This window comes from Danio rerio, chromosome 23 (genome assembly GCF_049306965.1).
Source record: "Danio rerio strain Tuebingen ecotype United States chromosome 23, GRCz12tu, whole genome shotgun sequence".
Taxonomy (NCBI): Eukaryota; Metazoa; Chordata; class Actinopteri; order Cypriniformes; family Danionidae; genus Danio; species Danio rerio.
Genome location: NC_133198.1, coordinates 48702280 through 48717500, shown reverse-complemented (window position 1 = coordinate 48717500; position 15221 = coordinate 48702280). Strand labels below are relative to the sequence as shown.

The 15221-nt window shown below is 39.8% G+C and overlaps 1 protein-coding gene across 1 annotated transcript in view; it reads left to right on the top strand.

Moving 5' to 3' along the window:
• gltpd2a (glycolipid transfer protein domain containing 2a) overlaps positions 1-13591 on the top strand; it is a 14191-nt gene extending 600 nt beyond the window's left edge. The window contains exons 2-4 of the mRNA XM_001342187.8: positions 1810-1880; positions 7715-7884; positions 12191-13591. Coding sequence (XP_001342223.1) covers positions 1810-1880; positions 7715-7884; positions 12191-12770 — 821 coding nt within the window. The 3' untranslated portion in view covers positions 12771-13591. The remainder of the gene's footprint in view (positions 1-1809; positions 1881-7714; positions 7885-12190) is intronic.
• Positions 13592-15221: the final 1630 nt, after the last annotated feature.

Sequence of the window (15221 nt, the reverse complement as noted above, 5' to 3'; positions counted from 1 at the left end):
AATGAATTTACAACTACAAATCTTAAATATTGTTTATAAATTTGACTGCTGGACTGCTCCATGATTTGGGGGGGTAGATATTTTATTGTATAATATTATAATTACATAACATTACATTATTATAAAAATATTGTTTTATTCTATATTAAATTAGATTTAATGATGTAAAAAATTTACCTGTTTGACTCTCACTATACAAAATATGATGTTATATAACAATATATATATATTCATTCATTCATTCATATTCTTGTTGGCTTAGTCCCTTTATTAATCCGGGGTCGCCACAGCGGAATGAACTGCCAACTTATCCAGCATGTTTTATATATATAATTTACACTTCTAGATATTTATTGGGGGCCCTCAGATGTCCTGGGCACCCTAAGCGGCTGCTTACCTTGCTTATTGGTTAAATCTGCCACTCATTGGTGTGTTAGCAGTGTGTGCTAATGTGCATCAGCTTCAACTACTGAACACGCTGTAGATAATGTCCATCAAGTAGCCGTACATTGTAATTCATGTTTTTATTTCCCCCATTTATTTCTGCTTTTGAATTGCATTTTTGGAGCTTGATCTGTCGTCCAACAACTTTTAACCTTGAACGTTTGAAAAAGTGACTTTTATTAACTTTTTTTTTTTTTTTAGCTTGAAGTGATAAGCTGTCTGGATTTGATGTTGTTTATTATGGTACAATTCATACTCATTCGTTCATTTTCTTATCAGCTTAGTCCGTTTATTAATCTGGGGTCGCCACAGCAGAATGAACCGCCCATTAAGGAAACACTCATATCCACCATTCACACACTAAAGCGTGTCCCAAATCGTATACTTATGCACTATTCTACGCCATTTTGTAGTATAAACAGTGCAAGTTGTGGTTTCACCATGAAAACTCTCAAAATAATAAGAGCACTTTAATTACCCGGATGATCACTCATTCAGCCGCTAAAATGAAGTGTGTAATGATGGACACTTCACGCCCTCAACGACCGCAGGTTTGCTCGAGTAGCGGAAGGGGCGGAGCTATCGGGCGCACATGTTGGATAACTTTATTTATTTTGGATGGTGAAAGCAGAATTCTCCTACGAGAGTGATTATAGCGCCTCCCGATGGTGAATGCGGTTATACTCACGGGAGGTATTATTTGATCATTCGTTCGTTTATTTCACTAATTTGGCGACCGTCAAACGTCATCAGGAAAACGGTTTGAATTTCCGCTTAGTAGAAAAACCATTAGAATGTCATTTGGGACGACACTACATACATATACTATCCTGTTGTAAGTGCATAAGTACATAGTGCATGAGTGTATAGTGTGCCATTTGGGATGCAGCTATACACTACTGACTATTTAGCTTACCCAATTCACCTATACCGCATTTTTTGGGGGGGGATTTGTGGTGGAAATCTGAGCACTCGGAGGAAACCCAACACGGGGAGAACATGCAAACTCCACACAGAAATGCCAACTGGCCTAGCTGGGGCTTAAGCAAGTGACCTTCTTGCTGTGAGGCGATTGTGCTACCCATTGCGCCACCGTGCTGCCCCTCTATATATTAATTCTCATACATTCTATTATTATTTCAAATGATTAAAATCTCAATAAAAGTGACTTTGTTGAACTGTAGAGTTGACTTTACAACATCAAAAGTAGCCAGAGCAGAGATCCACTTCCCATGATGCAATTCACAATCATAAATAAACCCAAAACACTTGATTAGTGTCACAACTATCCCCTACATCAGCACCTTCAGCGTCACTAATAACACGCAAACACAGTAACTTCTACTGTTTTCCTTTTCTCCGCAGCTCAAGGGACAGTCCAGGGTTGTGAGGATTCATGGAGGCCTTGTTTGAGTGCGTACAAATCTGCCAAACAGGTGAGATCTCAGGACTTATAACTGTGGTCTGGCGTTGAATTAAAGCTATAGGTTGAAAGACGGTGATCTAGACCTTTTGATAAATAATCGAATTATTCAATGTAAACACTACATTTATAGATGCACATTTTGAAAGGTGATAGTTGAAACCCTACTTTAAGGGACGGAAAAATTGTAAGGATGCTGGGATGGCAACAGTGATGAGGTTCCAAATGCAGCGTATTTATTATAAAGAATGGTGAGAAGGCAGGGTACCCCATAAAACAAGACTCAGCACTGGATGCCCACAGCTAGCTCTTTACAACTCTCACATGGTCACCCAGTTAGTATCTGGATCAAGTGTGCCGCAAGCCTACGTTTGAGTGAAGGTTTCGGCCGTTAGATCGCCCCCTGGGGGCTGGCTGCAGTACAAGTCATAAAGCCCGCCTCCTCCGTGTTAATGAAGGAGACTTGAGCCCAAATAAAAAAAAATATTACACTTGCAATAAAATGTCCCAAAAGATAGTTCTGGTGGATTAAGGCACTGGTTATTGTGCTGAAATAGGTGCAGATCTTCATTTTTGTAAACAGTTTGTTTTTAGCAGTAATTTAATGCTGGGCGTGTCATCGTGATTGACAGCTGTGATTGACAGTTTCTCAAAGCAGCACGTCTGAGCTTCGGCAGGAGACTGAAGTAGACTGAAATGTTATTATTCGATTTCTGTGTTATTTTACCATGACAAAATGAGTTCAGCAGTAAACTATAGTTTCTGACATACATGATCCTGGTGGAACACTGTTTATTCGCTAAGGTCAGGGCTTTTTTCGGGCTTTATTAGTTTGCTGATACACGCCTAGCCACCCAGATAGCAAAACACAGTTCCGGCTAGATTCTCGCCTGCCGGAGACTTATCTCTTAGAGCTCAGACTGACTAACGTTACCTCTGCTGGACCTACTCCGGATGCCTGGACTCACTGCCCGATTCCAGTCCGAGTCAATCGAGCCAGATGCGGCGGCCGAGCGAGCAGGCGCTGCCGCATGTGAGCCGGAATCAGCCCGCGACGCCGCGAGTAGGTTATGCTCTGCGGCCTGGAGCTGGCGCGATTGAATATATAAAACCCTCATATTTGTTAACGTTATTACATCCATTTGTGTTGATATGACAGCAAACGCATGCTGAGCAGTTCGGGGGGCGTGGTTGATTTTACATAAAGCGTTTGGTTGGAAGCTCGACTCCGCTCATTATCGCGGCTCCTCCTCTGGCTCCATCAGACAGTCCTTCTGCGCATGTCTGGCTCCAATTTCAGCAGTCTTTTGCGACAGTTTGTGCCCGTCAAGCAGGCGTTTTGCCCTCAAGGCGTTCAATGGGAAAAAGGGCTGTCGCGTCGTCCATATTTTTTACAGTCATTGATCTGGATGGGAGACCACATGGGAAAGCTAGGTTGTTGGCAGAAGTGGTGTTAGTGAGGCCAGCAGGGGGCGCCCAACCTGCTGTCTGTGTGGGTCCTTATGCCCCAGTATAGTGATGGGGACTCTTTACTCAGTGGCGCCCCCAGAAAAATTTCTTAGGGGTGGCCAAGTAAGGCCACAACAAATCTTGGGGTGGCACACAAAAAATTATAAATTTTGTATATATTGTGAATGAAGAGTAATGTTTTATTTTTGTTTTTGGTAAAATAAATAATGAAGTTTTATTGAATTCCAATAATTACTCTTGAAATATCGTAATTTATTCCGCAAGTACAAGTGCAAACCAAATAAAAATCAATATTTAGTCTAAAACCTCTTTCAGGTAAGTTAATTCTTGTATAACATACAATATATGCCATGTCTAATATTAATGAAGATTAATGAATGAATTAATAAACCAAACAAATAAACAAACTGAACAAAGGCATTACTATGTACACACGCTTGCTATACAGACCCTAATATCATTTATCCATGCTCCTTTGTGAGCCACAATGATAAAACATATTCCTGTACCTATTTGCAAAATACACCCACAAAATCAATAAGATTTTTGGCCCTTTTAAGTCAACCAGCAAAATAATGTAGTTGCTAAGTAAACTAGATTTTGAAAAGCAGATTTCAAAATGCATCTGTAGCGTACAGTCCACAGATAAAATTACTTATTGATTTTATCATGGTCTGGCTTTCGTCGACAGGAGGGTTTTACGACTCCTGGCTCCAAAAAGTCTGGGTACCCCCGACAGACTTTATCTCTCCAGTGTCCCTGGATTACTGAGTCTGGAGCTTCAAAGACATTCCTGCCCAAATACACACACACACACACACACACACACACACACACACAAGGCTGTCCCGACAGAAAAAAAATGAACTCATCAAATCCTGAACCAGCACAAAACTAAAGTGTTATGTTTTGTAAACTTTGTATCTCATTTCTGACTTTTCTTACCTGTGTAACCTCTCTTATAACCTGTATGCATGTTCCCTTTAGGCCTTTGTAAAGCATAAATATTGTAAGGATATGAAAAATTATGTTGATGTACTTTTAAACCCCCCCATGTTTGGTACCGATGGGTTTCTGCTGACATCTTACAACACATGATGCGTAGATCGAGACCATAACTCGCATTGCTTTATTCTTTAAAGCCCTGTATTAAATGCCTGTCCGCATGCTTTAGGCGGACACTCAAATTTGCATACGAGCAGCCTCGAGACAAAGGAAGGTTCGCGCGCAAACTTTCCCCCGAAATCATTGGTCAGAATGCTGTACGGGTTGTCACGTGACCCGCAGGTATAAGCAGACTTTCCCGACAAACATCTGGGCAGAAAGAGAAGGTCCTAACAAAGAACCCATCAAACGTGGTCCCTTTAAGGGCCACGTGGCTTTCTAAGCCGCATGGACTTTTTCCCGTAACGCTTTCTTTATTTTCCGGCAAAGTAAACTCAGTTTAAAGTTTGCGATCGTGTTCGTCCGAACTGCATTACAAACTCCACGCATCAAGAAGGACATCAAAACGAGTTTTCATCACGACGGAAAAGAGACTCTCATAAGAGGGACCTCCACACATGAAGGTGATTTTAGTTATGCGAATAAGCTGTGCCCCTTTTAGCAAAAAAGTTGTTTTTTTTTTTGGATAATCTTGGTGGTCCTTAATGGTGCGTGTGGAACTGAAAGTTTTGTCACTCTTTTATCTGAAGCCTCTATTTCCTAGCTTTACTATTTCTCTTTGTTGTTACACGTTCTATAGACCCGATGTCTCCACGTGGTTTCCCTTTTTGTTCTGTGTTTAATGTTTGTTTGTTCGTTATTCGTCTGACTAGTCAATAAATTCCATTATAATCAAATGATTTGTATTGTTTGCCTCACGAGAAAATGTCACTGTAATACAGATTCCCCTGCCTAGCTATTATAAGTTATTTAATACTTTTGAATGATTAATCTACTTCACAAGAAGTAGCAATTAAATTCCCTTTTTCTAAATGAATAGATTACCGTGTCCGCTCGGAAGAGCGGCGGCTCTGCTTGTGTTTGTTTGGTCAAATTAACAATAAATTGATCCGGAATATTAATGATTAATAATAATTCGTTATTGTTGATAATTAATATTCATAATCTGGGAATCCGCTCGGTCGCGCGAGCATGATCATATACAATCATATGCTTGTTTGACCAAATTGGCTGAAGCTTAAGCCGGAATATTAATAACTAAGAATAAACCGTTATTGTTGATTATTAATATTCATAAAATGAGCTAATTTCATGTTACAGCATCTATCTATTTATTTTGGATTTGCGGTTTTCATTCAGATAAAACACAACTTTTTCATTTCAAAAATAATAATTTCTTAATAAAAAGTGTGCAATCTCAGTGAATCAGCTTCGTGAGTGGCGCTGATCAATCCACAATAATTTAGTGGCTGCATTTTATTTATTCATTTATTTATTGAAGTATTGTGAATTTAAGTAAATACATTTAAATTAATAATATCAGCAACGATCATATTGGGGTGGCCACAGGGGTGGACAGAGTTTACACAAGGGTGGCGCCCCTGTCTATGTGTTAAACTGAGATGAGTGAGATGTTAAACTGAGGTCCTGACTCTCTGTGGTTGTTAAAAAATCCCAGTATGTCCTTATATCCTATAAAATAGTAGGGGTTTAACCCCTGGCATCCTGGCCAAATTTGCCCACTGGCCTCTGCCTATCATGGTCTCCTAACTCTCCCCATATTGGCTTCATCACTCTGTCTCCTCTCCACCAATCAGCTGGTGTGTGCTCTGGTGAAATATGGCTGCTATATATACCCCCCCCCCTCCCAAACAATGTGTAAAGTGCTTTGAGTGTCCAAAAAAGTGCTATATAAATGTAAGAATCATTATTATAAGTGAGTTTATGGTGTCTATATAGTCCATGTAATCAGTGATGATGGACTGCAGCTGTGTGTGTGTAATTAAGGGTTGATCTGGAACTGGTGTGTGGGTGGAGTGGATGATGGCGTATGTAGTTTAGTACGTAGTTATGTAGTTTCTCCAGTGATCCATGAAAGCTACGTCACTGGTGATCATAACAGAAATGACCTGAAGATTTTTTTTGAAGTCTCTTTATTTCAAGAGAAATGCCCGAAAACGTTCACATGCCTTGGTATTGTTTTTGCTACCTTATTAAGACCCTTATTTGTCTATTCGTTTTCTTTTTTATTTAACTTGTTTTCCCTTTTCTCATTTTTTTGTTCCTATTGTTGAACTTTGTAACCTCACTAACATATTTATCTGTTTGTTGAATATAGGGTTTGTACTTGCGTTATTAAAAAATATTAATAAATAAAGGAGAGATTACAGGGGAATAACTAAAAACATGGCTAGGAGCGCTACATGTTGTTGTTTAAGTTTGTTTGCGTGAACAGGAAGTTGCTGAGACTTTTATTTCAGAATGTTGATGTACTTCCAACTGAAGTGGAATATTGAGTAGGGGTGGGGCTTTCTCTTTGCATCATGGTAAGATGGGCGTGGTTAAGAATATTGTGGCTAAAGCATCAACAAAGAAGGAGCCAATCCAAGTGCAGTAGCAATTGTTTAGACCAGGGGTCACCAATCTCGTTCCTGGAGGGCCGGTGTCCCTGCAGGGTTTAGCTCCAACTTGCTACAACACACCTACCTGGGTGTTTCAAGTATACCTAGTAAGAGCTTGATTAGAATAAGAGTGTTTGATTAGGGTTGGAGGTAAAACCTGCAGGACACCGGCCCTCCAGGAACAAGTTTGGTGACCACTGGTTTAGACCTTGACTGAAAATTAATGAAACTTTCTTAAAGTCCCCAAGAAATCAACACTCACCATATTGATTTTGTTAGCTCACACTGCTAGTTTTGTGCTGTTCAATTCTTCTGTGCATGTCATCAAGAACAAAAATAGTTTGCCCTTCTAATCTTTAACTGCAATCTAATAATGCACTTCTTGTTTTTTTTCTGTTACTTTGTCAGATTATGAATGTTTTAGGAATTGGGCGGGGCTAACACACTTAACCACGCCCCTCCAGCTGTCAGTTTTGACAACAAGCAGAAATGGTGAGGAGGAGGAGGAGTCTGTTAGGTTGTAATAACTCTCCACAAACCCTTTTCACCATCTTTCTGAATGAAACGCCTACTTCACTAGATCCTATCAGCTCGCAGTAGAAAAAACAAGCCACGCCCACTGTTGTATCGTTTAATATAGTTTCTCTAGAAACTGCATCACAGTACGAAACAATAACAGTCGCATCTTCCGGTTCATGTGGACTTTAAACTGGATTATCTTGCACAGATGAATTATTCACCTTAAGAATAACAATGTGTGCTAGCAAAATAAACATTTCACATTTTGATTTCACACACTTGCATTGTCCAGGTGGATCATGCTTCCATTCCGGAGGAGCTTAGAGCAAGTGACTTAATCAGGGAGTGTAACGGACAGAAGTTCCAGGTGTCCCGCCTCCTCCTGCATCTAAACTCCGCCCTCGGCCCCGCCTCTGACGTGCTGCTGGACCCATACCTGCTCTGCTGGGAGGAGCTGATCAAGTAGGAAATCTAAAGAAATGGTTCTTCTTTTTATTTTCTTTCAAAAGTCACAAAATCAACATTTACAGGGCTGTTTCTCATGCGCTGTTTAGCGATCTCGCGTCCTCGTATTCTCATGTAACATCATCATCAACTGCTACAGTTCTGTTCCAATACTCAAGACCACAATAACTGAGGACGTGTGAAACTTCCCGGATGTGTTCTTGATATCGAGGACGCACCCATGCAGACTTGAGCTGTTTCTCAATTCCAAGAACGCAGAGAACGCACTTGCATTCTTGTGAAGACCGATCTTGCTAGCTCGAAAGAACGAACTCCGGAGACCGCAAGAACAGAGAATGCGTCCTGTAAGAAATGAGATGCTGCGTTCTTCGTGATGGTCACATGACCTTCATGCGTTTTAAATGAAAATTATTTAAACATTACAGCATTCATACAACGATTTATTGTTTTTCCCCTTTCCAAAATATGTACTCTGCATAAAGATCTTACAAATATACTCTGCACAATATAAATAGCACAGATTTTAATATGAATTTCAGCAAATAAACACCCTTAATGTGTTTAAGTCTTTATTACGATGTCCATGGTAGTTCACCGTTTCATTTAGGGAAACTCCTGAGATAAATAAGGTATACCTCAGAACTTTAATAATAAATCTATACAAAATGCTGCGCTTCCCACCTCCAGTCGCAATGACTTCTGGGACTTCTCAAGCGAGTTCGGTGCTTAAGTCTGCATTGATGCGTCCTCAATATCAAGAACACATCTGGAAAGCTTTATGCGTCCTCTGTTCTTGCGGTCTTGAGTATTGGAAGTGATGATGACGTTCCACGAGAACACGAGGAGGGAAGATCGCTGAAGAACGCAAATTGAGAAACAAACCGGAGGACTGAACTCACTCTAGAAGTCCCAGGAGCCTTTTTTTATTGTATGCGAGTGCCATAAAGGCATTAAAGTTTGACATTTGTACCGTAAAATCAATCTGTAGCACCTAACGCAATTGCTGTGATTTTTATTTAGCATAATAACCCCAGGGGTCGCAATCCAATGGAAAAAAAAAAGGCTGATGACTTTTTATTTGCATGTGTTTTTATTAAATATTAAGTATATATTGGATATATTATAAGTTTAAAAATAATTAGCCCTATTTTTTATATTCTGCAAGTTATGGATAAAATATGATAGTTCTAATAGTTTAATTTAATTATATAAAAATATATAAATTATTTATTTACTAAAAATATATTATTAGTGAGACGTCTACTTTAGCCAATCAGAACAGTCAGACGCATTCACGTCCGCGTTGTTTATGAGAATAAAAGCCCTTGAATATTTTTCCAGACACATTTGACGGCTCGATGTTAGTCAGATATTGTTTCTATGTTCATCTTAACGCCAATGGTGTAAGTAATTATCGATAGGATGCTTATGATAAGCTGTTGTTTGTTTACCTTCAAGCTCTGCTTCCTTCAGTTGCTTGACGCGTCGCGTGTGCCAGAGAAACAGCCCGTGAGCGCCAGCACACACACATATCAATGACATCTCGACATTCGAAAGTGTTCCCCTTATATCTTCATCGATGTTGTTCACAATACTGATCATCCACAGAGTTTGTAATGTAGTCAAATGTTTACGAACACAAGCGCAGCTGTTTAGAGCTCATTTCTGGTTAATGATGTCAGAGTTTACTATTATTTTGCAATGGGTGTGTGAACAGCGCTTTTATGAATTTACCGATAAATTCCGGTAATTTCCCGGAAAGGTCTGTATGTGTGAAAGGGGCAAAGGTGGGCAAACTATAGCCTGCGGGTCATATGCAACCCGCTGAACACTTTCATCCGGCCTGCAAGGGAGTTTTTAAAATGCTGCTTCAGAGTAACGGTTGGTTCAGAATTAGTAATGATGCAATACAAGTGAACGCCATGTGATGGCAGCATTGCACGTGGTAAAGTTAGCGCAACCAGTAGAATTAGAACACACTCTTGGATATTAAAATGCACTCGACCATTACTCACTGAAAAAATTAGTAAGGCAGTTTAAGGAAGAATCGACAACAAAATACTTCTTCACCAATATCGGACAGAAAGCAGGAGGTCTAATATGGCAAGAAAGTATTGCTACAAGACTCCAACCTAAGGGGCCGATCACACCGAACGTGCTATGTGTTGAGAGGTTTACTACTGGCCGCGAGGGTTTTGCGCACTGCTTATGTGCCCTACGCGCCTCACGTCTTCCCTGCCTGCTGCGCCTCACATTTTTGCCATAGCAGACTCCAGACTTTGACACCCTTGCGAAGAGAGGGGAGCAGGCTCATTGTTCACATTAACACACTCATAATAACATGACCTGGAATAACAAAGACTAAGATTCTTCTTCAGTTTTATCATAGTTTTATGGTTGATATGAGCATATTAATACAAGCTCAAATGAGATTGTTGTGAATTTGACTCAAATTCTATAATAGTTGCTGGTTAAATGTGTAAATTTATGTCATAGAATATATTTGGCATGCACACATCCACTTTAAAAATGTCTTTATCAAAGATTTGTGGTTTTATCGAGTGTTATGATGACTGATCTGTATATTCTAAAAGCAGTGCACATTAGGTTATTGTAAATTTGACTGAATAGTAAACTTTAGGAATTATTTTTATTGTTTTAATATGAGATTTTTTTCTATTAGACAGTATCTTTTCTATTCTCCACTGTAAAAATTATTACATTAATATTATTAGTATTTTTATTTATATTATTATATTTTATACGGGATTATTTTATTGTTTTTTGATGAATAATAAGTAAATATAAATAAAAGTTATTTTTTGAAGGATTTGACTTGTGGCCTTCACTTGGTTTGCAAAACTTGGCCCTCGGTTCTAAAAAGTTTGCCCACACCTGGGCTAAAGTCTTGCAAACCCCCAGGGGGACCCGACCCCCACTTTGAGAACCACTGCTATAAGGAAACAAAAATGCTTCATCTTTGGCATCACTGTAAAACGGGTATACACCAAGCGGCAACCTCCCGCTCTCCCTCGGGAGGCCAATACGGAAGTTACTGAAACTGCAATTCATCGAAATTCCGCTAGTCCTGGCTCCATAATAAAGCAAAGTTTAATTGAGCGCACTGTTAGAATGGCCAACTTTACAGCAGAAAAAAAGGTGTTTACAGCCTGCTACAAAGAAAGATTTTTATTAATACAGCTAATATTACTCTTCATGACAACTGTGAGGGGGTGAATATTTTTATAACTCATCCGTTTCCTTTATATTAAGTTATATTAAGTTTGCATAATTAAGGGCGTGGCCACTTGATTGACAGTTAGGTCTCGTTGGTCGCCGTCACGTCACCTCAGCTGAATCCTGCAGATTAGCCACTGAACTCGGCATATTTATCGTATTTCTGTGTTGTTTTATGTGGCTTTACACAGTCAACTGCCTTTTGGACTTGTTTCCCACAATTATTAGATGGCATGGCATGCTGAGTGCACTTAATTGTGCTCACAAACCATTCACGTGGCCTCCGTTTCCCATGTGAGTAAAGTTATATACTTATATACCATCTCTATACATGTATTTGTTTTATTTAAGATCATTTATCGTTTATATTTATATTTAGAGCTGTAATGCACTTCAGAATCTGACAGGTTGTTTAGCTGCAGGCTCTAGAACAGTCATCTGAAGTGTTGTCATACGCTGGATTTCATCAATAGTCCTGCATTAACTAACACAGACTATATGTGAAGTGTTTGGAAGTAATTCGCGTTTTTCTCCTGTAGGAAAACGTCATAAGAACAATGTTTAGTGGCTCAGTTTATTACAGCAGTGTTTTTAAAAGTCTAAACACTTTATTGATATAGTGTACAACCAAGCACAAGTGGTCAGAACACAAACGAGTCGCAGGTGATAAAGTATTGAGCGTTATCCCAAAGTAAAGTGTTTCTGAACCAGGTCCAAGCAAACAGCCAGCAGGTGTCTGTAGCTCCGCCCACTCTCCGCCTCTTTGCCCTTGTTTGGTGTCCCGCCGTGGGTGTGATGACGCGCGAGCAAAATGGCGACGGTTGGCCGCGCCTACTTGTGGCTTCTTTTGCGCTCTTCAGAAACCTATGGGTGACATCAAGAACACTCCGTCCATATATTTTACAGTCTATGGTATAAACACAAACAAAAACATTAATAATTAAAATAATTACCAAAAAATTACAACTAAATAACAAAAAACAGCACGGAGCAAAGTGCTCTGAATCAGACATGTTGATGAATGTGGAACTGTGCTTGTGGTGTGATGTTGTGTCCTGTGCTGCAGGTTCATGGAGGCTCTGGGTCCTCTGGTGGGATTTTTCACTCATAAAGTTGAAGAGAAGATCGCGCTCATCCGACAGCTCTCACTGGAGGAATCCACCAGACACAGTGTTACCGCTAGCAACAGTATGATGTATGGTGCTCAGCATGAAGCCCCGCCCCCTGGCCACGCCTACCATTCTGTGCATTCGATGCTGGAGGCGGAGCTGCAGAGGGGCGTGGTCTCCTTTGACCAACAGACGCCCTCTGGGAGTCGGACGTTGCTCCGCCTTCATCGTTCATTGCTGTGGTTACAGCTGCTGCTGGAGAAACTGGGGACTGAGCGTGAGGGGCGGAGCTTCGGTGAGCTGTGTCGCGAGGCCTACCTGGAGGTTCTGGCTCCTCATCATCCCTGGCTGGTGCAGCGCGCCGCTGAACTGGTGTTTCACGCAATGCCCGACCGGAGCGTCTTCCTGCAGCTGGTGTGCGTGCGGACACAGGAAGAGGCGGAGCCTGTGATGCGCATTGTTGTTGCAGCGATCCGAGAAATTCACCAAAGGACACAGAGAGAGCTGGAGATCAGAAACATGCTGGACCTGCCTTAAAGGGGCAGTTCACACAAATATTTAAATACGCTGTTTATCTCATCACCCTCTGCCACTGTAAAAAAAAAATCTGTAATTTTTCGGTTTATTTCTGGCAGCTAGGGTACCGGGAAAAAAATGAAAATAACAGCTGTTAAATTACAGAAACATAGTGTAAAATAATGGATATTAAATTACAGAATTTTGCTTAAATTAAAATTTCTGGTAAATTTCGATGATTTAATATCCGTTATTTTACAGTAAATTTCTGTAATTTAACGGTTGTTATTTTACGTTTATTTTCGGCACTCTAGCTGCTGGAAATAAACCATAAAATTACGGATAGATGACTTTATATCTTCAGTATGGGCCTGAAGATGGCATACAGAATGTTTTTTTCTCTCCAACAAGTTATTTTTCCATGGTTTTTCAATGTAAACACTTGCTTGTTGGATGTGTGTGACCGTTACTCTCGCATCTCACATATTTTGAAGCGCTGTGTTTTTTTGGACACTGTGTCAAGTTGAAAGATCTTCAACATTCCTGTGCAGTTCATCACTGTCAGTCCCAAAGCAGTGGACCAATCAGAAGGTGTTGGAGGCGGGGCCATACCTGTCAACCCTCCCGTTTTTCCCGGGATTCTCCCGTATTTTACAGTTCTATCCCGCTATCATCCTGTAAAGGTATTTTCCCATATTTCTTCCGTAATTTCAATCTTTCCATGAAGGGTCGCACAACCCATACCACCGAACCACCAGGGGCCACCCCTTGCTCTAAAATGTGAATCTGTACTTTCGTTTTATTTAGACATGAAAACACTTTGAAATAAAAAATAAAAACGGCAGGATTCCCTTCCTTTTCCTTACAGGTGGCATCCCCCCTCCTATACAATCCTCAAAATAGTCATATAGCAGTGCGTGACTGTCAGCTGACGCGCTCTATAGTGATAAACAAACCAAACGGATTCTGCACAAGCAATTTGAAGCACAGCGAAAGTCGGTTTTGGGTGCGTGTTTGAACAGACATATATACACATAATTAATAATAATATCTGAAGATGTTGATCTTGGTGGGTGTTTTTTTTTTTTAAACAAGTAATTTTGTCCTAAATCAGCACAAAAAGTTAAAGCAATCGAATGCTTTCATTATAGCGTTAGATGAGTGCATTTTTAAAGTGGCACACCTGTTATTCAATGTAATCAAACAAAAAAATGTAAATGAGAGAATCATTCACTGCACTTTAATCAGAATGTGCAAGTTATACAGTGAAGAAACCATTGAGATTTGATAGCTTGATTCTATTTCTTTATAATAGCTATTACTTTAAAAAGCTGAACTGTGTGTGTGGATGTTTCCCAGGGATGGGTTGCGGTTGGAAGGGTATCCGCTGTGTGAAACGTGCTGGATGAGTTGGCGGTTCATTCCGCTGTGGCGACCCCAGATTAATAAAGGAACTAAGCCAAAAAAAAAAGAATGTTTGCTAATGTATTTGCTGCTAGTGTATACTATTTTTTTTTCTTTTGTAAATAATAATAAAATATTACTGTCCATTTAACTGGTTACAATGAAACAGCTCCAGATTAATATATTTTGTTATTTAGGTTTATTTTGGGGGGGCGCTGCACTTTTTAAAACTTATTTCTGAGTGCTGTGGCAAGCACTTTTAAAACCAAAAGCGCATTCAGTGTGACTGAACCCTAACTAGTGTTATTTGCACGTCTTATGTTTTGAATTAGTGGTTTTCAGTCAACAAATTAATTACCATTAAATCCCAATGAATGACATGGCTTCATTATGATCGCCCTCTAGTGGCGAATCACTGAACAGCTTTCACAATTTATACCTGATCTCAGATCAGTTTTACAAGTTTGTAGGCATTTTACTGAGACATTTGAATAATGAAAAAGAATAATAGTTAATAATAGTCTCTTCTTATCCTGTTTAGCAGAGCCCACAATTGAACAATATATAACATTGGACATTTTTTAAAGAACACATATCAGACAGATGCTTAATGTTTATTATATATATATATATATATATATATATATATATATATATATATATATATATATATATATATATATATATATATATATTTATTTATTTATTTATTTATTTTATGTCAGCTTAGTAGCTAATTTACCAGGGGTCGCCACAGCCTAATGAACCGCCAACTACCTATACATCTCTCATTCACACACACTCACTTAAGCAGGTAGCACACCGGAAGTGCCGCGACATGGTGCGCACATGACAGTTAAAAGTATCGCACACCAGGCGCACATTCGCATGCTATTTGAAATGAAGCTATTCAGATGGCGCTCTGTGGCGCGGCAGAAATATGAACAGTGTCTTAAGTCGTGGCTGGGCGCTGTGTACAGCCGCAGAGTAGCGGCGCTGGTGTGTGTACCCTTGTAGAAATCTATGTTTTGAATTCTAAAAATGAATGCTGCGTTTCCGAGCGCCGCT